This window comes from Schistocerca cancellata, chromosome 4 (assembly GCF_023864275.1).
Source record: "Schistocerca cancellata isolate TAMUIC-IGC-003103 chromosome 4, iqSchCanc2.1, whole genome shotgun sequence".
Classification (NCBI taxonomy): domain Eukaryota; kingdom Metazoa; phylum Arthropoda; class Insecta; order Orthoptera; family Acrididae; genus Schistocerca; species Schistocerca cancellata.
The window spans coordinates 405,685,024-405,711,077 of NC_064629.1; the positions used below are offsets into that span (position 1 = coordinate 405,685,024).

A 26,054-nucleotide genomic window follows, 5' to 3' on the forward strand; every position below is an offset into this window, starting at 1 on the left:
ATTCCATTTCTGAGTAAGTAGAGGTCTTATTTGCACCTGCAAATCCACACCTGGCACGGTCCTAATTTGTGGCTTGGGAGCCAACCAAGGGGTTGGGGTGAGGAGGGGGGGGGGGGGGTCAAATGGTTCAAATGGCTCTGAGCTCTATGGGGCTCAACATCTCAGGTCATCCGTCTCCTAGAACTTAGAACTACTTAAACCTAACTAACCTAAGGACATCACACACATCCATGCTCGAGGCAGGATTCGAACCTGCGGACCGTAGCGGTCACGCGGTTCCAGACTGAAGCGCCTAGAACCACTCGGCCACCAGCGGCCGGTTGAGGGGGATGAAAAAGCAGGGGAGCACATTCCAGGGAGGAGAGGCGAAGATCCTGGCAGAGGGCTGCAACGCACATTCCAACTGGTAATCCCACCTGAGGTCAGGTATCAGGAGGTCAATGCCCCTTGTACACAAGAAGAATGGGACACATCGAATGATCAGGGAAATATAAAATGGTGACTGCATAGGAGACCAAGAAATGGTACCATCTGAACTGAAGAGGTAAGATCCCTGTTTCGGCAAGGAGACTGTCTATGGGCCTAGTCCACAAGGCACCAGTGGCCAGAAAAACTCCATGATGATGAATTGGGTCTAACAATTTCAAAGCCAAAAGCACCGCCAAACCATTAACCTGGCAAACATTGTACATTCAGGACGAGGCCAGGACTTGGTAAATACAGAGAAGAGTAGCATGATCCACACCCCAGGAGGTGTGGGCAGGGAAGCAGAGGCATTTATGCTTCTGCATGCAACTAGCCTTTAGCTGATTCATATGGGGCAGCCAAGTCAGCTTTTTGTCAAAAAGAAGACCCAAAAAACAGGACTATGAAACAACTTCCAAGTGCTGGGTGCCCAAGTAGAGTTCTGGGTCACAATGGACTATGGTATTATGACAGAAATGCATGACCCGCAGCGAGGAAGCAGATACAGTTAAGCTTCTGCATGCAACTAGCCTTTAGCTGATTAATATGAGGCAGCCAAGTCAGCTTTTTATCAAAAAGAAGACCCAAAAAACAGGACTGTGAAACAACTTCCAAGTGCTGGGTGCCCAAGTAGATTTCTGGGTCAGGATGGACTATGGTATGATGACAGAAATGCATGACCTGCATTTTTGCAGGAGAGAACTGGAAAACATGGGAAGGGGTCCACACAAAGGCCCCATCAGATGGTGCCATGGAGCTGGTGTTCAGCTGAGGCTACTGACTGAGACCCGTACCAACTACAACTATCACTGACATATGGCAGAGGGGTGAGCAGCAGCTGGACAGAGGTCACTAGCCCATTGATGGTGATGAGGAAGAGTGTGATGCTCAGGAGAAACCCCAGTAGGATGCCACTCTCTTGGACTTGTGGAGAGCTGAGTGAAGTACCAACACCATCGATGGGATAGACACTGATTAATAAAAATCAGAAGGGAGCCTCAAAATCCCCAGTCATGGGGTAAGTAAACTGTGATGGTGCCAAGCACTGTTGTATGCCTTATATCGGTCAAAAAAGACTGCATTGAGGTGTTGGCATTTAGAAAATGCCTGTTGGATTGTTGTTTCCAACTGGTCAGCCTTTTAGATTGCTGTTTCCAACTGGTCAGAAGTGTTGGTTGTGGAGTGTCTCTCCCACGAATTACACTGGTAGGAAGGCAAAATGCCCATTATAATCTGCAGGTAACGACATCCTTACAAGCAATCTGCAAAGCACATTAGTGAGGCAAATTGGTCAGCAGCTGTCAAGAGAGATGTTGGGTTTTTGCCTGGCTTAAGAATACAGACAATGATGCTATCTCACCAATGACAAGGGAAGACACCTTTGAGCCAAATACAGTTGAAGACCATGGAGGAGATGAAGCCACTGAGTAATATTCAGGTACTGAATCATATGAATATGAATAGAATCAGAGCCGGGGGCTGCGCCATGAGAAGAGGAAAGAGCCCAATGTAGTTCCCAGTCAGCGAAAAGTTCATTATATGATTCTACTTGGTGTTGGGTAAAAAATAGGGGGATGCCTTCTACTTGCCATTTCTGCATTAGAAAGGTACCTGGATAATAAGAGAACATTGATGCTGCCACAAAGTGGGTCACAAGGTGTTCAGCAGGAACCAATACATTGGTATAAAGACCATCCTGAAGGGCAAGACATGGAACAGTGGCTGATTGTTGGCAGCCCAGAAGACTATGCAACTAGGCCCTCACCTGGGATGAAGAGGCATATGTTCACAGGAAGGAGATGTAGCTCTCAAAGCATTCCTTCTTACTGTGTTTAATTAGATAATGAGCCTTAGCATGAAGTCACTTAAAGGTGATAAGGTCTATGAAGGATGTAGCTTGAAACACTGCAGGGCTGTTTGGTGATCCTAAACAGCTACTGCAATCTCTTCTGGTCTACCAGAGCACTGGCTGGCAATGCAGGAGATCTGCAGAAAGGGGAATAGGAGTTCCAATGATGTGGGTGATCAAGTTGGAGACGTCTTGTACACCCTCATCAACACAATGATAGAGAGGGGGCAAAGGTAACAGCAGAGGCATATTGGCTCTGCAAAAAACCCAGTATAGTAGTCATTCCATCTGGCAGTGGAAAGAAACTGGCAGTGGCAACAAAAAAAGAGGACAGGATCACTAGAAAGTGGTCACTGTCATGAAGATCATCTTGTACTGAACAATGCAGTGAAACAAGACTGGGGGAAGAGATCATCAGATCAATAATTGAAAAGGTGCTATTGGGGGAAGAGATCATTAGATCGATAGCTGAAAAAGTGTTATTGAGGGCACCGAAGTCGATAGGAGTACCATCATTGAGGGGACACAGATCCTGGTTGGTGAGAAGCTGATACAGTAGAAGGCCCCTATCAAATGAAGTAGTAACCCCCGCAGGGGATGGCGCACATTGAAATCCCCAAGCAGGAGAAAAAGAGGGAGGGGGGGGGGGATAGTTGGGTTAAGGTGGTCAAACTCAAGATAAGTAAGTGGCCTGCCTGGAGGTATGTAAACATTGCAAATGATGATCTCTGAGATCATTTGCACTTGCAGCAGTATTGCTTGCAACATGGTATGAAAGGGAGTCCAGTCACTGACAACATCAGTGCAAACCAATGTACAGTTTCTTCCAGATGATCTCTCAAAGCCAGCACAGTTCTGACAAAATACAGCATAACTACAGAGCATTGACACAGTTCCTCTGAATGATCATGTTATGGACGTCCAGGTTAGGGGTGAAAGGGCCGGGAGGACTTGTCATGCCTCAGGATCACTACCTGTCACAAATGGTGGTGGAACCACATCAGTGAGCACTGATTCTGAATCCGGCAGTGTGGAGGGATCTGGCATCACTCAGGTCACCAGAGTAACCTTGCGCCAATTCCTGCTCCTGCTCCTCCTCCTCCTCGTTCTCCTTCTTCTTCTTCTTCTTCTTGTTCTTCTTCTTCTTCTTCTCCTCTGCCTCCTGCCCCTCTTTCACAGCATTTAGTGGCCAGGATTCTTGTGAAGGCTTATCTGCAATGAGTGTGGGGACAGATTAATAAGTAGGCAGTCCTGGGACCCAAAGTTCATGGTTCCTTCAGCCATGAGCTGGTGTTGGGAATCTTATCTTTGGGTTTCCAGGGAGAGGGGTCCCGAGAGAGAGCCCTGTTACTGGTAGACACCAGAGGAGGAACCTACTCCTCTGGCCAGGTGCAGGAAGTGATTCCCAAAGCAACAAGAGAGGTGGGTGGTGGGAGAATTGGTCTAAAAAAAAAAAAAAAAAAAAAAAAAAAAAGGGGCAGTGGGCATGATGGCTGTGCTTTCATATAGTTGGACATCATATCAACAGGATGTAGGCACTCATATTTCTTACATGCAGTATAAGTCAGGTGATCAATAGATTTATATTCCTGTATTTTATTTTCTTTCTTGAAGACTGAGAAAACTGTTGAACATGGAGGATGGTGTTCCATACAATTAACACACAAGGGGTCTTTTTCACAAACTTGACCCTCGTGGAGTGTATCTGCTGTTACCACATTTTGAGTCCACTGTGCAGTGCGATGACATATGACCAAAGAGCAGGTATTGGAAACACCTCATGGATGGTGGGACATACAGTTTCACTTCATACTTGTACACTGTGACTAACTTCTCCTGGGAGGACATTCCATTCAAAGGCTAAGATAAAGGTGCTTGTATCTACTCTGTTATCCTTGGGACCTTTTTGAATGCATCAGACATAATGTATGCCTCGTCACTCAAGATTAGCCCCTAGCTGTTTGGAGTATAAGGTCTCGGTGTAAGATGACTCCTTGGACCATATTCAAAGTATTGTGTGAGAAAACTGTTATTGTTATGTCACTCAGATGTTCATATGACTGATGGGTTGTAGGTTGTGGACAAGAAGAGGCTTTAATAACTAGGGATCCACTGCACATTTTTCATAATGATTCAACTTCTCCAAATTTATCTTCAATATGTTACTCGAAAAATAAGGGCTTTGTCACACAAAAAGTGATCGCATTGGTTCATTTATATACTGGGTACCAAATAAATTTTTTCACTCCTAGGTATCTGGCTTGTCCCTCTTTCCACAGGGGTAGCAATGGTAAGAAAACCAGTTGGGTTGTAACTGTCCACATTGAAGTTTTGAGTCCTGTTCCTGTCTAAGGAGACAGGCAGATCAGAATGGCCATTGTTCTGGAGTAATTTGATGCAGAAGTGATTTCTGGCATTCCCCAAAGTAGAATTATACGCCCTCTGTTGTTACTTATCTATATTAAAGATTTAGGAGACAATCTGAGCAGCTGTCTTAGGTTGTTTGCAGATGATGCTGTCATTCATCATCAAAAGTCATCAGAAGATAGAAAGTTGCAAAAGAATTTAGAAAAGATATCTGTATGGTGCAAAAATTGGCAATGGCACCTAAATAATGAAAAGTGGTGCCTACACTAAACAGTGTAGGCACCACTTAGTAAATCTGTTACATTTTCTAAGTGTTCTGCCAATAAAACACAGTCTTTGGTTTGCCTTCCCCACAACATTTTCTACGGGTTTGTTCCACTTTAAGTTATTTGTAATTGTAATTCCTAGGTATTTAATTGAATTAACAGCTTTTAAATTCAACTCATTAATCATGTAAGTGAAGTTTAATGGATTCTATTTACCACTCATATGGATGACTTCACACTTTTCATTATTTAGGGTCCGTCCTCTTTTGGCGTACTGCTGCACGGTCTGGGATGCTAACCAGATGGAATTAATGGAGTACATAGAGAAAGTTTAAAGAAGAGCAGCATGTTTTGTATTATAGTGAAATAGGGAAGAGAGTGCCACTGACATGATACAGGATTTGGGGCAAATCTCATTAAAACAAGGGTGTTTCTCATTACGGTGGAATCTCCTCATGAAATTTCAATCACTGGCTTTCTCCTCCAAATGTGAAAATATTTTGTTGACACCGACCTACACAGGGAGAAATGATCATCATAATAAAATACGGGAAATCAGAGCTCCCATGGAAAGATATAGGTGTTTGTTTTTTCCGCACACTTTTTGAAAGAATTATTGTGAAGGAGGTTCAATGAACCCTTAGCCAGGAACTTAAGTGTGATTTGCAGAGTATCCATGTAGATGTAGATGTAGATGTAGATGCCACCTACTGAAGTCAAGCACACTCTCCATGAATGCCACCCAACTGCAGCCATGGCCATTTGGTACTATGGCCACTGTTGGGAGTCCTGATGCCCCAGGAAGATGGGCCTCTACACCCTGGCCTGTGTGGGGAGCTATCAGGTCAGGCATTACGAATGTGACCCCTACGTTATGAGGGGGATCAAACAAAAGGGTACATAATGACCCCATCATGTTGGATCAGCTACTGTGTTGGCTATGAAGTGCTAATAAGAACCTACACAGGTACTATGTACAGATTATCTTTAATACTGCAAGAAGTAAAAGCTACTTAAGGTGTTCTTCCCCTGTCAGTCCACACTACCGAAAAATTTGGAAAATGAGGATCAAACCCAGAAGAGGGTCACTAATTACTTCAGTCAAAATGTGGTGAATGAAAGAATATTCCAAGAAAGGAAGGCATAATCTATGTAATAGATGTAATAGCCAGGTCGACATCAAAGGCTGCTACCACGAGAAAGAGCAAGAGATGAGAGACTTCAGCACAGAAACAAAAGGAGGTGCTCAATAGCTTGAGGCCCTGTGCTCACCCAGCATATACTTATGAAAGAGTCTATATTTTGTAAGTACATAAATTTGCATCATCAGTCTAGTTTCTTTCACCTCAGATCTCATACATGAAAACAGAACACAATATGTCTGCGATAAACTGCTCGTCCATTTCCAGTGAGTCGACTGATTCTGACGAAATTTGTCACAAAATAAGAACACTGCCTGAGGTGGAAAAACAGTCCCATACTAATATGCCACAATACACAGTTATTATCTTGTACTTTTGTGACCTATTTTTGTGGTTGATGGTGGTGGTGGTAAGAGGAGGGGGGACGGGGGGGGGGGACAAGTATGCTTTTTTCCCAAATCTTGAACTATGTATGCCTACTAACCACACATTGTCATCTATGTGACTGATGGAAGTACAGTTGATTAGTATAATGTTCATTAAATTTCAAAACTTTGTTTCTAATGTTTAAAAAAATTCTTCACAACTTAAAATGTATGAACTGGATAATTGGAAAGCATTGAAGTGACAGCAACTGCTCTGAAAATCCAGTTTTTGTGAAATTTTGTTGCTCCTTCCATATACAGAAAGTATGGGGGTCAAGGCTAGTACTCACAAACATAACAACATTTGATAGCAAAGGAGCGAAACTACAGTGAAACCTCTTTATAACGTTCCTCCATATCGGTCCCGACTAAAAGCCCATAAAAACAATGTTACATTTTCCTCTTTACTGCACTTCCTCTATATTACAGTTTCCTCCATGTAACACTCATATTTTTGGAACCCTGGTCAATTATTTACCTCTTTATAACGTTTAAGTGACTGGATGTAGACGCATCGTTTTCCGTTATGTGGTTTCACAGTTTGCACTGGTTCGGAAAGCCCGCGCTCAGCGTATTTCATATGTCAGCGGCAAAACCCGGTCACGTGACATGTGACACACATTCTGCTTGCAATCTTTTTGGCGCCATTTCAGTCGATGCTTTGTATTAGTACTTATAGTAGCGTGTTGTGTGAGGTGAGCAGCAAACAGTTCGTGTGCTTAGTAAGTGTGTGTCTTCGATATAACGTTTTTTTAAAGCTTTCATCAGTGGACATGGGTGGAAAGTGGAAGAATATTTCTCTGGAAGAGAAGGTATCTATTATTAAAAAAGTGGAGGCATCTCCTGGCGTGAGTCGCGTGGAGCTAGCGAAGCAATTGGGACTGGCCCCTTCAACACTCAACACTATTGTGAAAAACAGATCGTCGATAATGGAAGGGTTTGAGAATTGTGGAAATTCGAAACGTATGTGTTTGAAACAATCGACTTATGACGAAATGGAGAAAGTTTTATTAACTTGGTTTCAGCAAGCACGTGCTGCAAACATTCCTATAAACGGAACTATTTTGAAGGAGAAGGCACTTCAAATATCACTTCAGTTAGGAATGGACAATTTTAAGGCGTCCAATGGATGGATTGATAAATTTAGACAGCGTCATAGTGTTGTGTACAAATCGGAATGTGAAGAAAGTAAAAGTGTGGACGAACCAACTGTAGCTCAGTGGATACAGACTCTCCCTAATCTGATACAGGGCTACAAACTGCGTGACATTTATAATGCTGACGAAACCGGCATGTTTTTCAATTTAATGCCAGATAAGACATTTACTTTTCATGGGGAAAATTGCCATGGTGGTAAGAAGAGCAAGGAACGTCTTACTGTTTTGTTGTGTACAAACACTGATGGCAGTGAAAAACTGAAACCTTTGGTTATCGGGAAACCAAAAAATCCGAGGTGCTTCAAAAACATTTCCACGTTTCCGTGCAAATATACAAGCAATGCCAAGGCATGGATGACGAGTGAAATATTTTTATGTTTTCTATGAGAATTTGATGCCAAAATGGTGAGTGCTGCAAGAAAAGTGCTGCTGTTTGTGGATAGATGTGCGGCACATCCACCAGACGTACCTTTTCTGAGAAATGTTAAAGTAATTTTCCTGCCACCCAACTGCACCAGCCGTATGCAATCTTTTGACTTGGGCATAATACACGCCCTTAAGGTTAAATATAGGACAGCCCTTGTAAAAAAGGCCTTGCATTTGATGGACCAAAGAAAACCGGGAAGCCAGCAAAGCTCACAACTGAAACTTAACATTTTACAGGCAATAAATTTAATTATGTACTCGTGGAGGGAAGTAAGTGCTGAAACTATTAAAAACTGTTTCACAAAAGTGGGATTCTGTGAGAATGAGATGGCAGCTCCTGTGGAAGAAGTTGCAAGTGATTTGCAAGAGTTTCGCCAATTAATAGGCAGTGATTCTGTCACTTTTGAGGACTTTGTGGCTGTGGATGACAACGTGGCAACCACAGGAGTACAAAGTATTGAGGAGCTGACTGCAGAGAGAAGCTTGGAGAGTAATAGTGGTAGTGAAAGTGACAGTGACAAGGAAGATGACCCTGTGCCCTCATATACTAAGGCAGCTGAAGCCTTTGAAACATTCAGGAGGTACATGATGGCCCATAGACTTGAGGACAGAACACTAGTTCAACTTGCTCATTTGGAGCAAGAAATGATTGCCATAGAGTCTACGAGAAACAGAAAACAAGCAAGCCTGCTTGAATATTTAAAAAAATCCTAGGTATGTTATTTTCAGATTGCTTAGTTTCCTAGAGTTTTGTGCAAATTTAAGTTCCATTTGATAATTTTATTATTTAAGTAATTTTTCTGTAACTAATTCTTTTTTAATCTGTCCCATTTACTGTGTTTTTATGTAATATGTTCAGTATATCATAAACAAAATTTGGCTCATATTCTATAATTGGGTCAACTGAAGAATGGGATACCACCTGTCAGCTTTGGAGAATGATGTCAATCTTAAGAATGTGTTATAACTTTTTACTGTACAAACTGATCCATTTACTTTCACCCATCCACCTACCGAGCCCCATGTTTTAATTAAAAAAAATAATCAGTTGACACATTGATTATTTGCAATGAATATCATATGTTGTGAAAATTTAAAACGTCATCTATGGCACCATTTGTCAAAGCTGATTAGTGGTATTCTGATCTTCAGTAATGCCCTATAATTATTATTTGGAAGCCTTTCTCTTTATAGTGTTTTTCTCTATACAGTGTTCAGAATTTGTGGTCCCTTGAAAAACGTTATATAGAGGTTTCACTGTATTCCAATAAAGGAAATATGTTATGTTATGTCTGCATTTTTCATAAAAGAACACTGCCTACTGGATTTTGTGTTCTAAATGCTACGTAACTGTTTTTCAATTCTGTGGCAGTAAAAATCTTGAAAATCCAAGGAAAGGGTAATTAGATAGACAGACTACTGCATGTTTGCTGCAGTTGAGATTCTCTTTAAAATGATTATTTCTGTAGTTAGTAATTATTTTGACTAAATATAATTTCCCCACATCTTTGCTTTAGAACAGACTGGTTATCATCCCCCAACATAAACTGATTATATAATCAGAAACCAAAACATTTCAATCACTGGGGTGAGGTGGACCGAGGGAGAGAGAAGCAGGAGGCAGAGAGAGGGACTGGGGCATGTAGGTAGCAGCTCAAAAAGAGGCTGCTGTTTTGCTGGCTAGGTATGTGGGAGGAAGAGGCGGCATGTACAGGGGCTAGACACATGATGCATGTGTGTCAGGGCCAGTGGGAAGCAGTGCAAGATGAAAGTGGCATGGAGATGTGAATTGGGAGGGATTGGTAGGGCAGAAGAAGAGGAAACTGTTGGGTGGAGAGTGTGGGGACAGTGGGTTAATGAACACTGAGGTCAGGAGGTGAAATCTGTGTAGCCCAGAAAAGCTGGTGGTGGAGGGAAGGATCCAGATGGCCCAGGCTGTGAAGTAGCCATTGGAATTGAGCACCACTACCCATCAACACCCATCCTACACACAGTGAACTCTCTTGTCAGCACCTCATAGCGCCCAGACCTTGTCTAGCTGACCTTTCCAATTTACAACATATCCTCCAAAACTCCCTCTCAACATTACCCAAAACACTGTTATTAACCTTTCCACCAAAAATCTCAATTCCACAGAAGTTTCAGTCCAATCTAAAGGCCTCATCTTGAGCCCACCATACTAGACTTGTCAATTCCTACAGTGAAAACAGTTTTTTTGCCACCAGTACCTCTAATGAAAGCCAACCTAATCCCAACACTGAACTTTGAGTCTCCCAGTACATTCCACCATCCAACCAGAACCCTCCCCCTTCCTACCTAACCCACCCCTGTTCACCTTCCAGGAATTCCTTATCTTCAACTTGGTCTCACCATTCTTACACAGGTCCCTTCCTAAGAACACTAACCTTTCAGCAGAAGAAAGGGCAGCCATATAAAACCTCAAAACAGATCCCGACTTAATCAACCTACCTGCAAACAAAGGCTCTAGTCACTTCATGACGAATCACAGTGACTACCTGACAGCAGGCTTCTGCCAACCATTGGACTCCTCCATCTAAAAGCTCTGCCATAGTGATCCTATTCCCGAAGCCCAACAAAGCCTCCAAGCCCTAAAAAAAAACCTTAGGTCCATTCCACAACGTATCCCTCGAGTCCATCTCCCTCTTCGCTCCAATGACACCCCAAAACACTCACCTTCTACATGCTCCCCCAAATCCATAAAATCAACAACACTGGATGCCCCTCTGTAGCTGGTTACTATGCTCCTCTACTGAAAGAATTTTCACCAATGTTGACCAATATCCCCAACCACTGCCCAAAACCTAGTTTCTCACATAAAAGATACTAATCATTTCCTCCATGGACTCTCCACCATCCCAACCCGTTTACCTCCAGGATCTCCACTCATCACTGTTGATGCCACTTCCATATATATCACAAATCCCTCATACCCATGGACTTGCCGCTATTTAACACAACCTCTCAGAACATCTTTCAGACACCAAACCTACTACTTCATTCTTAAAACATTAGCAACTATACCCTGACAACAATTACTTCTCCTTTGAGAGGAAGATATGAGGTTCATCGAAATGAAACCTGGTCAGTGCGTCTACCTTTACCTTACATGTAAGGTGGCACCACGTAACTGCAGGTATGGTGGTGCCATCAATTGGTAGAGAGACTGTCACGTGCACACCATTTGATGTTGCATAGCGTCAGTGTGGTTTCACACCAAAGTGAAGGTGGTCACACAAGTTATCATCCACTCCTGAAAATGCAGGTGAGTAAGCAGGAACAACAAGGAGTGGTTTGATGTTTGGTGATGGTGGGAGTTGGAGGCCGTGAAATGTATTGACAGATGAAGGCTGTTTATGATGAGTACAGTCTGAGACGTTCAAGTGTTGTGAAGTGGCACAAACAATTCCTTGAAGGGTGCAAGTCACTGGAAGATGATGCTCATCCTGGACAGGCTCATCGTGTCATCAGACCAAAAATAGTTGCAGAAGTGAATGCTTTAGTCTTGGACAACCACAAAATCACTGTGGACAAGATCCATCGGTTACTGGGTTTTAGTGTGGGCACCACCGACACCATAATGCATCAATACTTGAACTTATGACCCACCAGCTGACTGCCGAACAGTGTAATACTCAAATGGCGCTGTTTTTGAGTCATCTGAAATGTTATCATGAGAAGCAATGCAGCTTTCTGTCACGTATTGTCACAGGTGACAAAACATGGTGTCACCATTTTGAACCGGAAGTGTGTGACTGGGTCCAGGCTTGGATTGGACAGCAGCCTACTAGCTTCTTCAAGGATGGAATTGACCAGGTATTGTCGCAATGGGATGACTATTTTTAAGTATGTGTACTGTGTATAACTACATTTCTGAGTTAATAAAATCGTTACCGTTACTGTACGCTAGTGACCGGGTTTCATTTGAATGCCCCTTATACATACACAAAGCCTCAGCAGACATGAGCACCCACATGGCATCCTCCTGTGCCAACCTCTTTATGGGTCAGCTAGTGGAAACCTTCCTAGCCTCCCAAAACCCCTTGATGATTCAGGTCCACATGACAATATCTTCATGATCTGGACTCAGTGTCAAGACAACATTTCTCATTCCTTCAAAACCACAGCACCTTTTCTCAGATCTGCTTCACTTGATTGCCTCACAACACAAAATGTCAACTTTCTTGACATTGACCTCCAATGCTCTGATGGCTCTGTCCCATCTCTGTCCATATTAAACCCACTGACTATTCCGAGAGCTGTCATCCCTTTCACATAAAAAAAATCTCTCCTTTTCAGCTTGACCACCCATGGATGGCATATCTGCAGTGACAAGAATCGTCTTGCTCATTACTCTGAAGTCTCAGGAGGGCCTTCACAGATAGGCACTACCCCCAAACCTAGTCTGCAAACAGATGTCCTGTGCCATATCCACACACATTTCTAATCCTCCCACCATCACCAAGAAACAGCTACAAAGGATCACACTCCCTCATCACCCAGTATCACCATGGACTGGTACAAATAACCTACACAGCATCCTGGTCCATCCATATACCACTCTCGCACCCAACCCCTTGCCACAGGGATCATATCCCTGTGGAAGACCCAAGTGCAAGACCTGCCCAATCCTCCAACCCAGCATTTCCTACTCCAGTCTTGTCACAGGCTTATCCTCCACATCAGAGGCAGGACCACCTGATAAAACAGCCAAGTCATATACAAACTCTCCTGCAATCACTACACAACTTTTTATGCCAACCAATTAGCTGTCTGTTAGAATGAACGGCCACTGCCACACTGTGACCCAGAACAAAGCTGACTACCCAGTGACATGAAGATTAGCACAACATGCTTGATTTCAATGGCTGCTTTGCAACCTGGGTCATCTGGATCCTGCTCTCCCGCACCAGCTTTTCTGAACTACACAGATGGGAGGTATCCTTGGAACACATCCTTTACTCCCGTAACCCTCCTTGCCTCAAACTCCATTCACCCAATGTCCCAACACACTCTACCCAACATTTCCCCCTTCCTGTGTCCTCCACTTTCCCATGTAACTTTTATCTTGTGCCACTCCCCACTGGCTATGACTCGACTCACACGCATCACATGCCTAGCCCATGAACCTATCATCCCCCCCTCCTCAAGCCGGCCGGTGTGGCCGAGTGGTTCTAGGCGCTTCAGTCTGGAACTGCGTGACTGCTACGGTTGCAGGTTTGAATCTTGCCTCAGACATGGATGTGTGTGATGTCCTTAGGTTAGTTAGGTTTAAGTAGTTCTAAGTTCTAGGGGACTGATGACCTCAGATGTTAAGTCCCATAGTGCTCAGAGCCATTTGAACCATTTTGAACCCCCTCCTCACCTTACTTGCCAGCAAACTGGCTCCCTCCCTCCCTCGAAGCTGCTAACTACCTCCTCCTCCCCCCCACCCCACCCCCCAAACCCTTCTTCCTGTCTCCCTCCCACCCCCCCTCCTCTCTCTCTCTCTCTCTCTCTCTCTCTCTCTCTCTCTCTCTCTCTCTCTCTCTCTCCCTCTCCCTCTCTCACCCCCCCTCCCAAATCCTGCCTGCTCACTACAACCTCACTCCATCCTAGTCCAGCTGTAGAACTGCAATCCTGGCATCATGCATCCAGCCGACACCATGTAGGGGCCTGCAAGTGTATGTGCATGCATGTGAATTTGTGCTCTAGCTCAAGAAAGACCTCATTCTGAGAGATAGTAAATTTTCTTTCTTTTTGAGTGTGCCCATTGATGGCCCAATGTTTCTGCTTTCTAGTGAGTGGTCTCATTTACTCCTAATGTGTGATACTTGATTCACTCATTGAGTGTTTATAGCATTTTCCCATATTCTTGATAAAGGTGCATGTATGTTATATAATGAACATGAAGTACAACAGCAATAATCATGTAACAAATCAAAACAATATAATTACAACACAATAATTAAAATTTATACTGATTTTATATGCAAGCATGTGATGACTCTTTACCATCTTCAATGATACAAAGTCCGAGGGCTCAGGGTGTATGTAGAGCAATAGAAACCTGGAATCTATCAAATGCTGCATTTTCATTCCTATACTATGATATTCAGCCCACTGTCGACATATCTGAAACTGAAAAATAAGAAATACACAACATCAGTAAAGCTATAAAAGATAACATCAAATAACTTGAACGGATAAGATGTATTTTAGTAATTTTATTACCTCTCTCTTCTCAATCAAAGTATCAAGTATAAATTCTGGATTTCTTTCAGATAAGCTGCAGACATCATGCCATGTTTTCATATCACTATTTTGGAAGCATCTGAGAACCTGAAAATATGATTAAAAACTGAAAGACTATGCATTTTTTAAAAACCTTAATTTATTTTCTACTTGTAAAATGAAGGATAAGTCTACTATGCTTTTTGATAACATATACATCAGAAATTATTCAGTACGATTAGACCTCGGTGACCAGCCAAGCACTAAATAATTAACTTCAGAACTGCAAATTTAACAAGCAATATGACATTGTTTTGAAGAAATTATGTTGAATACTGTTAACAAAAGGTTCACCATTTGTCAAGAATTTAAAAATAAATTGACGAAAGAGTTCACATGTGGACAGCTGGCTGTTAGCGTCCAGCGCGCACTAACACTCAGCTGTTCACCTGTGAACTCTTTCATCATGAAGCATGCCAGGAGCAATTGAAGAATCACATAAAAATAAATTGTTTCTAGAAAGATCACTGTGGCAAACTCATAGCAAGAACAGGAATAAGTACTGCTACTGAACTAATTTTGGTAATTTTTGTTTCTGATGTACTGTGAATTGAACCAACAAGAGTAAAAAAGAGTAAAAAAAAAAAGAGACCAATAATTCCATTTATTCCGTAAAAATTATAGTTTTCACCAACATTTATTTCACTCAGTCATATCTAAGATATTTTTAAATTTTTGAATATTTAAAGTGAGTAGTCTGTATGAAACAAAACAAGTCATTTCTCTTTCCCTCTTGCAGGTATATTTTTAATCCCATTCATATTTGTCTACCATAAGCAACTCTTGTTTCATGTAACATTTTACTATCATGGGTTTCAGTCTTCAGCTACATTATAGAGATGAAAATCCTATTCTGTTACTGAAACATTATAAGTATTCCCTAAACATTGCAATTTGTTGACATTTAAATGTGGCTCTTCCATTTCAGTGGATTATGCTGAGTATCACTTAATTATCCTTTGCCAGTCCTAATTCGTGACACTGGCATCTCTGAGCAGATCCATTAACAGTCCATTACAAGTATATTGGCATTTGTCTGTCTGACTTTATCTTCCTGTCACTACTAGCACATTTTGTTCAAACTTCTCCTACAAATGCATAACACATGTGCATCTTCATTACAATATTGCTTGTTTTTGTGCTTTGAAACAGTTGTCTAAAATTGTCTTTCACTGAATATGGTACTACAAAATACCTGAAAGATAACATGTGACTTCAAAACTCTATGATTTTCCTTTAAATAGGAACTTTCTTGAGACACTGAAAACATTGCAAGTACCGAATACACAACGGGTGGGACAACTGGAAACTGTGTAAATATACTTATTATAGTTAATGATTATGTTATTTGTAGCTTGTCAAATAAATGGATCAAGCAATTCCCTAATAACCAAAATCAAATGGTTCACCTTGCAAAATATTGAATATAGCCACACATTTATACATTACAAAAGAGGGTAGATTTAATGCTTATGTGACCCTGCATTCATTGCTTTAAGCTTCCTTTTCCTCCTTGACACTGGTGACTACAGCTTGAAAGCGAGTGGTGCTGATAAGCAATTCTGTTTCAAGAGGGAACCAGTGGATCATGACACTGGTAAGTAAACTGAGTTGTTGATAAAATTGGTAGTGATATCTAGAACTAATTAGAATGACTGAATTGTCACAATCATCAGAATAACAACATAGATAATTCCATTGCATGCAGCACTGATGCAATTGGAAATGGATTGGAATGTAATTATTAAGTATAAGGCATAAAGATAATTAAATGCAAATTTAAAAAAAACAACACACAAACATGAAAGACTAGTTAATTAATTGTATAAATAGATATAACTAACATGGAGAAACACAAGAACACTCCAAGTTGACAGAGTCTGTGGTTGCATTTTGATGTAGGATACTCCAAGAATATGTTTAAAAATTCCATTTCTATAACACTCTGACATGAAGACAGTTAAATAATTTACAAGTAAAAAGTAGTATAAGGTGCAAACTCAAACATAAATTCACTCTTTCCCACTTACACACACAGCCAGATGGACAATAACTATGATCCCCACATAAAACCAAATTGTAAACTTGGTCCTTTGTTGCTGTTGAAATTCAAACCGCTTAAAAGGTTAATAGTTAAAACAAGAACTTAGGAAGTTATAGCATGCAGCTCAATAAAAGGTACAAGGTGAAGGTAAAACAGGTAAAATCTGTAGTGCAAGCCTGCGACTGGGCTATTGGCTTGAATGCAAGCAAAGTACAACCTTTCTTCACTGTGGCACTAAGAGGATGAGGAGGAGGGTGACAGGTCTGCCCCAAGCTACCTTTTACTTACTGGAGTTCCCCTTTGATAGAAGACAAAGTGGATCCGGGACTATCCTGGAGGAACTGGAATGAGGAAAAATCCCCATTTCTATGCAAGATTGAACCTGTGACTTCTAGGGCTGGAGTCTTGTGCTGTACCTGCTAGAGCATCAAGGCTACCAATAAAAGGAAAAGGTACTACACACCACTGCAGCAAGGACAGTAAACTAGCTTAAGTAAATGTACCTTAAGTACGTGTCCAGGGAAAATAAACTATAGCCAAAAGAATCACCCCTGCTTTGACACATCCATGAATATTGCTATGCATGATTTTTGGATCTCAATATGACCTTTTGCAGCAAGCAACATCATGATGCAGTATTCATTGTGTGGAACAAATAAAGTGTTGAACCTTTTCTTCTCACCATGACCTGCAAAGCTCTAAAAAGGTAGTTTTTTCAAAACAATTAGCTTAGGAGAATTTTAATTTTTTTAAATTCCCATTTATATTTTTCTTTGCATCAAAGGGATGTCTTTTGGAAAGGTCATATTTACAAATGCAATATCATCCACATTAGATGATGAAACATTTTACAGAAATATATGTCTGCTGCTACATAATTTCATTGATAATTTAAAATTTTAGCAAACATACATTTAAAATATATACAGAAGTACAACTTCTCTTGTAATTTGGCACATGAAAAATTACTCTAGAATTTTTCTGCAATAAGAGCAACAGTCACCTGGTACCACTGACTGTGTATCAGATTTTCCTCGCACCACAAACCAATAGGGAATGCTGTGCACCAAACCAAAATTATCTTTTTGTCATGTGGTACCAGTGAAAATCAGTCTCATGTTAAGGCAAGGAACAGTTTTGAATATTGATGATCCTCAAACAAAGATGTCACCAGGTGACAGTGACCATATCTCAGGAGACATTGTTGAGTATGGGGTTTTGTCCTGTGAGCATCAGTAGCCAGCTGGAATCCCCTCACTGTGGATAGTGTTTATTGTTTCACATATTTGGCTCTAACTTATCTGTAAATTGTACCCCCAAAATATAGCCGTGTTTCCACAAAAGCTTTATAAAATGATCAGACAAAACAAGTCCATACCCAAAGATTTGTGACAAAAGCATTTCAAGATGTGCAGTGAATTAAGAGACCTTATCTTCATATCCTTTAATGTAATCACCAAAAAAATCTGCAGCAAATCTAAAATCTATATATTCAGTTAACTCATTCAGCTTCCTAAACATGTGCTACAACTGGGTAGTGGTTGTCAGCATTTTAAGAGTGACAAAAAGCTGAAAAGAATGCCTGCTAATAAGGAAAACTGCACAGGTCCTTACTGTGGACACTATACTACCGACTTCAACAGTGAGGAGAGTTCCACTTTTAACTTTCCTTAGGGTGTGTGTGAGTCTCATCATCTAAGTTGGTAGCCTTGTCTGTGGCACACACAGGATTTCGCATAGTAGTTTAAATGGTTTATTTTGCTACTTATTCACAAATATTGTTGAAAATATCTAGTTTAAGTTGTTTTCAGTGTTCTGTGTAGGGAGCTCAACATCAAGGTCATCAGTGAGGTAAAGGTACGGTAAAGTTCCATGTTTTACACCTACACAGGACAATGAGGCTCGATCAACCAATGTGTCATCCTTTGCCAACGGCATCACTGGATGAAGTACAGAGGGGCATGTGATGAGGACACCACTCATCCAGTCACTGTCGGACTTCTTGACTTTGGGACCACTACTAACCAGTGGAGAAGCTTCTCAGTTGGCCTCATGAGACTGAGTGCACTTCGTAACAACTCTCCCACTATGGAAAATTCCCTGGCAGTATCATAATCCGAAGCTGAATCCACTACCTGACAGTTAGTCACACTGACCACTCAACTACAGAGGCACACAAGGTCAGTGCCCTTACTAAACTAACTGGAGATGAATCAGGGTGAAATGTTGAAAATTACATACCAAAAGGTAAACTATAAGACTCATCCACATGCCTCCATTCTTACTCACTCACACTCACACTTTCACATAGAAGAACAAAATACATAAAACTCAATCTTTTTCAAAAATCCATAACTAAAATAATGTAACAGTGCTACAGTCATAGCTAAAATAATGTAACAGTGCTACAACTCTGAACATACTTGGATACATACCGCAGGATCAGGCCACTAATGCGTTACACATCAAATATTCTGCCAATGGCATCTGCGCGGGCAGATGACTTGCGCACACAGCATGGCATCTGCTGCACCATCTATTGGAGCCCTCCTCTTCAGAAGCACAGTGCAGCAAGTACTCGCTCTCATATTGTGTTCATACTTATTGTCAGCAACTGATTGTATCAGTACCTGGACTTTTTTCTTTCTATGTTTGTGTCTACATTCTCAACAGTTGTTCACTGTATGCGGAAGAAGAATAATCTTTGGCTCATTGTGACCATGCTGCTGTTTGTGTCTTACAGTACAATACAAATGGTGATGAGTTTGGTGTTCACTTCCGTGTGCCCAATCTATTTGGTTGTTCCTTCAGTTCTTCTGACCATGGAGGCAGTGCTCCAATCTCTCCTCAAACAGCAGGGGGTCTTACTGTTGCTATTATGAACTTGTCAGTGACACTGACTATGCAAGCTTCAATGTTGTTGGCATACCTGCCACCCTTTTTCCCATTATGATGATGTGGCTGAACCCTGGGAGGTTTACAAAAAGTGGCTTCAGCAACAGTTCCTTGCTTTTAATGTCACTGTTGCAAACATGTGTAAGGTTTTGTTCCTTCCTTGAATTTCTCCTCAGATCTACAAGTTGTGCCAGTTGGCCCTGCTCCAGGTACCTGTGTTGCTTTCATTCAATGACATGTGTAGGTCCTCGAAGTAGTTGTGAAATTATCACTGTAAACCCATGCATATCATTGTAGCATGTGTAGAGTTCTATTGCTGTCATAAAATGCCCCACCAGACCTACCAGGCTTGGGCAGCTGAACTCCACAACCTCAGTCACAAATGTCAGTTTGTTATGGATGCTCGTCATGATCCCTATGCTGATTCTATTGTCTGTGATGCCAGCATTCAGTTGTGTCCTGACAAGGAGGTGTGTCAATGTCGCATACTATTTCACAGAACATGTCGGGGCTGCATGCTCTAAGCGCAGGGCAGCTTGCGACAATTTTACAAAAAAAGGACATTGAGCATCTGTGTGTCATTCCCATCCCTCCCTAAGTGTTGGGCAACTTGCAACAGCTGTAGGAAAACATTACATATAGCATCTGAGTGTCGGTCCCAGCCCCCTCCTGTGGACATGGACATGTGTTTCCAGTGCTTACAGATCATAAAAAACAGCTTAGTGAAGTGCCAGTTACGGAAAAGGTGCTCAGACTACAAGTGGATGTGAGAGCAGCTGTGACTTTACTGAACTCACAAACTTGTGTGGATTTGGGATCTCTGGCATTGTCTCCAGTTAGCAATGTTTGGTTAAGTTACAACAAGCTGCATATTCCAGTTTTAGGGCAATTTACAGCTTCCACTATGTATGAATCTGTGGTTTTTTCCTTGACTTTTCTGGTTGTGAATAATGCTGCTGTTACAAATCTGTTCAAGTTGGATGCTTCCAATGCATTTGGCTTTTCCAGTTTGGATATGGTGCACCTTGCTTTTGACCAGGTGCCTTACCAGCAGTTAGATTTTCTATGTTCTGGGTTTTTGTTTCTTCTCTAATGTGGGTTAGGTTGTGCCACTAACTTTTTGGCCCCCATTACCCTGAAACCTATGGTGTGGCTGTGCTTTTTGCATGTGTGCCCTATTCCAGTGGCTTTCATTGATCAAGTGAAATCAAGATTGGACAGGCTAACATCACTGGGGTAATACAGTCTATTACATTTACCTTCCCCATGATTGTTAAAAAACTGACTGGTCACCTTCACCTCTGCAGTGACTTTAAAGCTTAAGTCAATGCCCAGTCTGTCCCTGTCAGAAACCCTTTGCCCTGTCTGGATGAGTTATCGGCTAAACTCACCAAGGAGGCAGCTTTTCTCCAAAACTGATTTATCCAAAGCCTATTTAAAGTTTGCGTTGGATGAGGATTCTAACCAGCTCCTTGTGACTAACATGCCCTTTGGGTTGTACCAGTACCAGCACTTCCAGTTTGGGTGGCCAGCATCCCAGCAGCTGTTGAGCATCTTTTTAGACCAACTGATGATGTCTGTTCTGGAGTGCATCAAATATCTTGATGACACCCATGGATGGGTGCATCCATGGAAGGCCATTTGTGTAACTTATGCACCTTTCTCACTATCTTTCTTACTGTAGAGTTGAAATGCATCATGCTCAAATCACCACTTTTTTCAGCCGTCTAGAGTGTATTTGGGGTTTGTGGTCACAGCTCTGCTGAGCCCTACACATTTCAAAGAACTCGAAGCATTTTCAAATACAACTGCTTATTATCATTAATTTATTCCATGTGTGGCCATGTTGGCCATCTCCTCCACAAGTTTCTCCACAAGAATGCTACTTTTCAGTTGATGTCAGCCTGTGAGCACACATTCATGCTTTTGAAATATAAATTACATTCTGCTCCTTGTTTGGCTACCATCTGGTTTTTGGCTACAGATGCCTCTCAGTATGGACTCACACACCAATGTGAGAATGGTTCCAAAGGTCCAATACCTTACACACCTCATTACTAGCCACAAGCCTTTGGTTTCATTGTTTGCCCAACAAAGCAGCACATTGCTTCCAGTTTTGGGCCTTGTTTCTGTCCCACTACAACTATGAAATACATTTTCGGGCTACCAGCAACATGTCAAAACCGCATTGATGTACTACCATGGTTCCTGATAGGGCCAGATCCTACTTTTGATCAGGATGAACTCCTTTGTTTTTACTTGGACGTTGAGGGGCAACATACTGGCTCCCAGAACGCAGCTGTTGTTGCTGTCAATCTATTTTTGTGTCAAGCTGTTCACCTCATTCAGCACGGTTGGCTCAGCAGACTTCCGATCCTTTGCATAACTTCTTTGTCCTTTATCATCACCTTTTAGTATTTTATGGTGTTGTTCTCTTAGCTATGGATGGGCTGTTGCCTAGTGTTGTGGTCCAGGCCACCCTATGGATGAATGTGCTTCAGCTGCTACATCAGGGAGATTGGTGTGGTCTTGTGAACTAAGTTATTAGCCCACTGGCACATGTTTTGGCCTGTCATTGTAGGTGACACTATACATCTTGTCGTGGCCTGCTCTTATTGTGGTACCCAACAGGCAGTACCATGGGCAACAGTTTCTCTGTGGGCCTCATTACACTGTCCGTGGGCATGCATCCAAACTAATTTTGCAGGACCCTTCCTAAATTCTCCATGGTTCTTGGTTACCAATGCTTTCTCTTGATTTTCATATGTTATCTGTTGTCTTTCGACATGAGCCATGGCTATGATTCAATTCATTTCCGAAATTTTATCTAGTGAAGAATTGCCTTATAAGCTTGTGATGAATAATGGTCCACAGTTTTGGTCTCAGGCCTTCCACGACTTTTGTGCCTCTCTAGGCATTCCCCACATGACTGCTCCTCTTTCCACCCCTAATCTAATGGTGAGGCATAATGTCTTGTGCAGGTACAGGCCATGTTATTCTTTGTACACTCTATTCCACGCATTTTATTAAGATCACAATGGACAATTAAGAAATGTAACTACCAAGCAAATTTTACTTACAGTTAACACAAATTCAATGCAGCACTCTTGTATGAAACTATATCTCTGCAGTTACTGTTGTCAGTGGGGTAACTTTTGTGTGTTATAGCCAGGATTGGAGCATCCTGTTCATGCAAGAAGTTACAATAATAGAAGGAGCCCCACAAATTACTGTCTGTTATGTAAGGTCGCAGGATGGCCGCTAACAAAAACACGGCGGGACCGAACGGCAGTGGTCGGTGAACAAACAAGATGGACAAATGGGAATGGAAGGGCAAGCACAACGACAGACAACTGAGCAAGACACCAAGATCAGCAACTAAGTATTAAGCAATGGGGTCACAAGAGATAACCTCATGAAATCAAAACAACGTCCACTCATAAATGAGAAGTAAGCACACGCAACATAAACACGATGTCTGTAAGTGAGATATCAACTGACTCAATGCAAATATGACACTGCCTCAATGAGTAAGAGGCTGCCGCCTAAAATACATGACAGGGTATGTCGCTATTGGCCGCTGGGACCATGTGGTACACAGTGGTGCCCTCATGTTAGACTTGGGGCCAGGAGTGCGTGCACCCATGGCTTACAGCACGACTGGTGCAGAGACCTCTAGTGGTCATCAAGTTCCATGCCATCTGGTGCAGATTTGAAACGCGCGGCACTCGGTACCAGATATGGTCATGGTTAGCTTAGTCAGTAGAAAAATTTATTTGACAACAAACTAAAACATATACATATATCATATAAGAACAAAAGAAAATTGCTGTTACAATTAATAATACGTCCAGTCACCTACAGCATCAATAATTGTTTGGCATCTCTGAAGCATGCATGAAACAAAGTTTTCCACATTGAATTTGTGTTGATGGATGTTTCAAAATGATCTTTTTTTCCATGCAACTTCGTTTTGATATAAGACCATACATTTTCAATAGGATTAGTGTCAGGTGATGGTGAGGGCCAATCCAATACCTGCACACCTTTTTTCTTTTTCCAGTCACTGCAAAGCCTATTGCAGTGCTTCGCATCATTGTCCTCCTAAGTATCCAGTCTTCATTTTTGTTGATGAACCAACGTTTGGCAGTCAGCATCAAAATTTTTGATAATTTTGTAATGTCTTCCATGAATTTGAATTGTTGGTAAATACATCCAAATCTCAGTCAAGAATTCAAAGTAAACTAATGCTCTATGGACATTGCATGAAGGACAAAGGTTCCCTCTAGTGGGCTGTGAAAAAGCTTAGGTGATATGCCTCATCATGTGTGTGTAATGCTGATCACGCGCTTACTTAACAGACTGTATTTAAAAATGCACAGAGTAGTAAAGTTAGCTTCTTTCATCAGAACATGAGAGGATCAAGTAACAATGGTAGAAGATCTCCTTGCCTGTTTGGAATATTTAGAAACTTCTGAAAAGATAGAAACCTTATGCCTTTCAGAACACCAAATAACCACAGAGTTAGAGACGTCAAGTACAAAGGGTTACACTCTAGCAACTTACTCATGTAGAACTAATGTGGAAAAAAAAGAGACAATAGAACACAAGTTCAAAAACATTGAAAAAAGTAGATTTTATAATTATCAGTGCACTGAAGTATGTGCTTGTGAATTAATACTCAAGAAGTCCACTTTGAATGATTGTAAGCTTATGTAGATCTTCACTGGCAGATTTTCAACTGTTTGTAAGGGAGATGTGTTTCTTACTATGCTAACACACTGGCAACGTGCAATAGCCTGATGACAGTCTCTATGAATATTCTCAACAAAGATATAGAGGCTGCTAAACATACACCTTCTCTGAATAATGTTTTCAGAAAAATCAACTACAACTTATAAAGTCTGACAGAATACATTTATAACTCACTTATGCAAGATAATGTGCCAACAGAACCAGCCTACTAACAGAGCACAGGTAGCATACAGCACAACATAGCAAGCCCAATTTGCTATTAGAGTTGATGAAATGGAAGATGAAATACTATACAGGGTGTCCCATTTATCTTGACCACCCTAAATAACTGTTTGTGTAGATGCAAATTACAAAATGTTTCAAGCAAATGTTCTTTAGCCATCAGGGGGACATCAATCAGTATGATTAACTTCATTGTAGCTTTGTTTTTTTACAAAGATATGAACAGTGGTGTGACTTTTTTAAATGGCAACCTGTATTTTTTATTTGGTAATTCATTACCTCTCCTAAAGACCTATTCAAAAATGTATCACAGTGTACCATTCACTGAAACACAACATTATTAATTACATAACACAACATTGACTTCCTGAGCCTGGGATCACAAACTTCTCCACTTGCTGGAGTTGTCAGAAAAGAAATGAAAACCAAGTAAAAACATAATACACAATTGACTCTCTTGTACCATTTCCCAGGAGTAGAACATTCAAAGGTGCTCAAAGTGGTGACCCCGGACACCAATACACTGGTGCGCTCATTGAATGAAAGAATTATTTACTGCTTCCAGTGTTGCCTGCTTAAGAGAATTACAAGCAAGAACGATACATTCCTGCACATCCTCTGGATTTGTTGGAATATCGCGATAGACAACGTCTTTAATGCATCCCCAAAGAAAGAAGTCCAGAGGATTTAAATCAGGAGACCTAGCAGGCCAAGTAACTGTTCATCCTTGACCAATCCATCTGGCAGGATACCAATGGTTCAGAACACAACGTGCATGCAAGGCATTATGTGCTGGACATCCATCGTGTTGATACCACATAAGCATCCTGTTTCTTAGAGGCACTTCATCCAGAAGAGGAGGAAGAATTCATCTGAGGAAGTTGGCATACGCTGTGTCATTTAGACTACCATTGATGAAATAAAGGCCAATAATTGTAGTACCAAGCATCCCACGCCTGACGTTAACTCTCCATTGATGCTGATGTTCCACCTGTCTAAGCCATCATGGATTGTCGCTGGACCAATAATGCATTCTCCTTGTATTTACCTGTCCTTTGTTTAAGAAGGAACATTCATCAGTAAATAGAACACTGGAGAAGAAGTTTGGGTTGGCGAGGATTTGCTGCTGTGCCCACTGACAGAACTGTACGCAATTCTGGAAATCATTCCCATGCAATTCTTGATGTGAGTGTACATGGTAAGGATGGAACCAGTGATGTGTAAGAATACGATGTACACTTCTTTTAGGATTGTCAATCTTGTGTCAAGCTGTCGTGTGTTCACATGTGGATTCATAGCAATGGAAGCGAGAACAGTAACTTCGGCAGCTTCATCTGTGCGAGTGCTACGACGATTGCATTCTCGTGGGTTGAAACTTCCCGTTTCCTGAAGTGTCGCAACAAAACAAGAAAACATCCATTGGGAAGGTGGGTTCTTGTCAGTATATTGCTCTCTGTACAGTTCCACTGCCTGCATAGCATTTCGTCTACATTCAACAACAACACTAAAAGAAACGTTATGTCGATGCAGTTGATGCAGGCCAGCTTTAACTGTATGCCTACTCTACACAACAGTATTTAAAAGGACTAAACTACTGCACTAAATGTACCCATACATGAGAAAACAGTATTGCAATTACTGTTCTGCTAACTTACATTCTCCATAGATGAATAGCATTTCTACCTTCTCTTTGTTGGTGTACATTCTACTCACACAACTCTTCAACTCATGACGATTGATGGAATGATGG

The 26,054-nt window shown here is 41.5% G+C and overlaps 1 protein-coding gene across 1 annotated transcript in view; it reads right to left on the bottom strand.

Annotated features, from left to right (window-relative positions):
• Positions 1 to 26,054, bottom strand: part of LOC126183882 (zinc finger FYVE domain-containing protein 26) — a 329,860-nt gene that overhangs the window by 113,619 nt on the left and 190,187 nt on the right. The window contains exons 18-19 of the mRNA XM_049926187.1: positions 14,329 to 14,436; positions 14,110 to 14,235 (exon numbers count right to left, since the gene is read on the bottom strand). Of these exons, the coding sequence (XP_049782144.1) occupies positions 14,110 to 14,235; positions 14,329 to 14,436 (234 nt within the window). The remainder of the gene's footprint in view (positions 1 to 14,109; positions 14,236 to 14,328; positions 14,437 to 26,054) is intronic.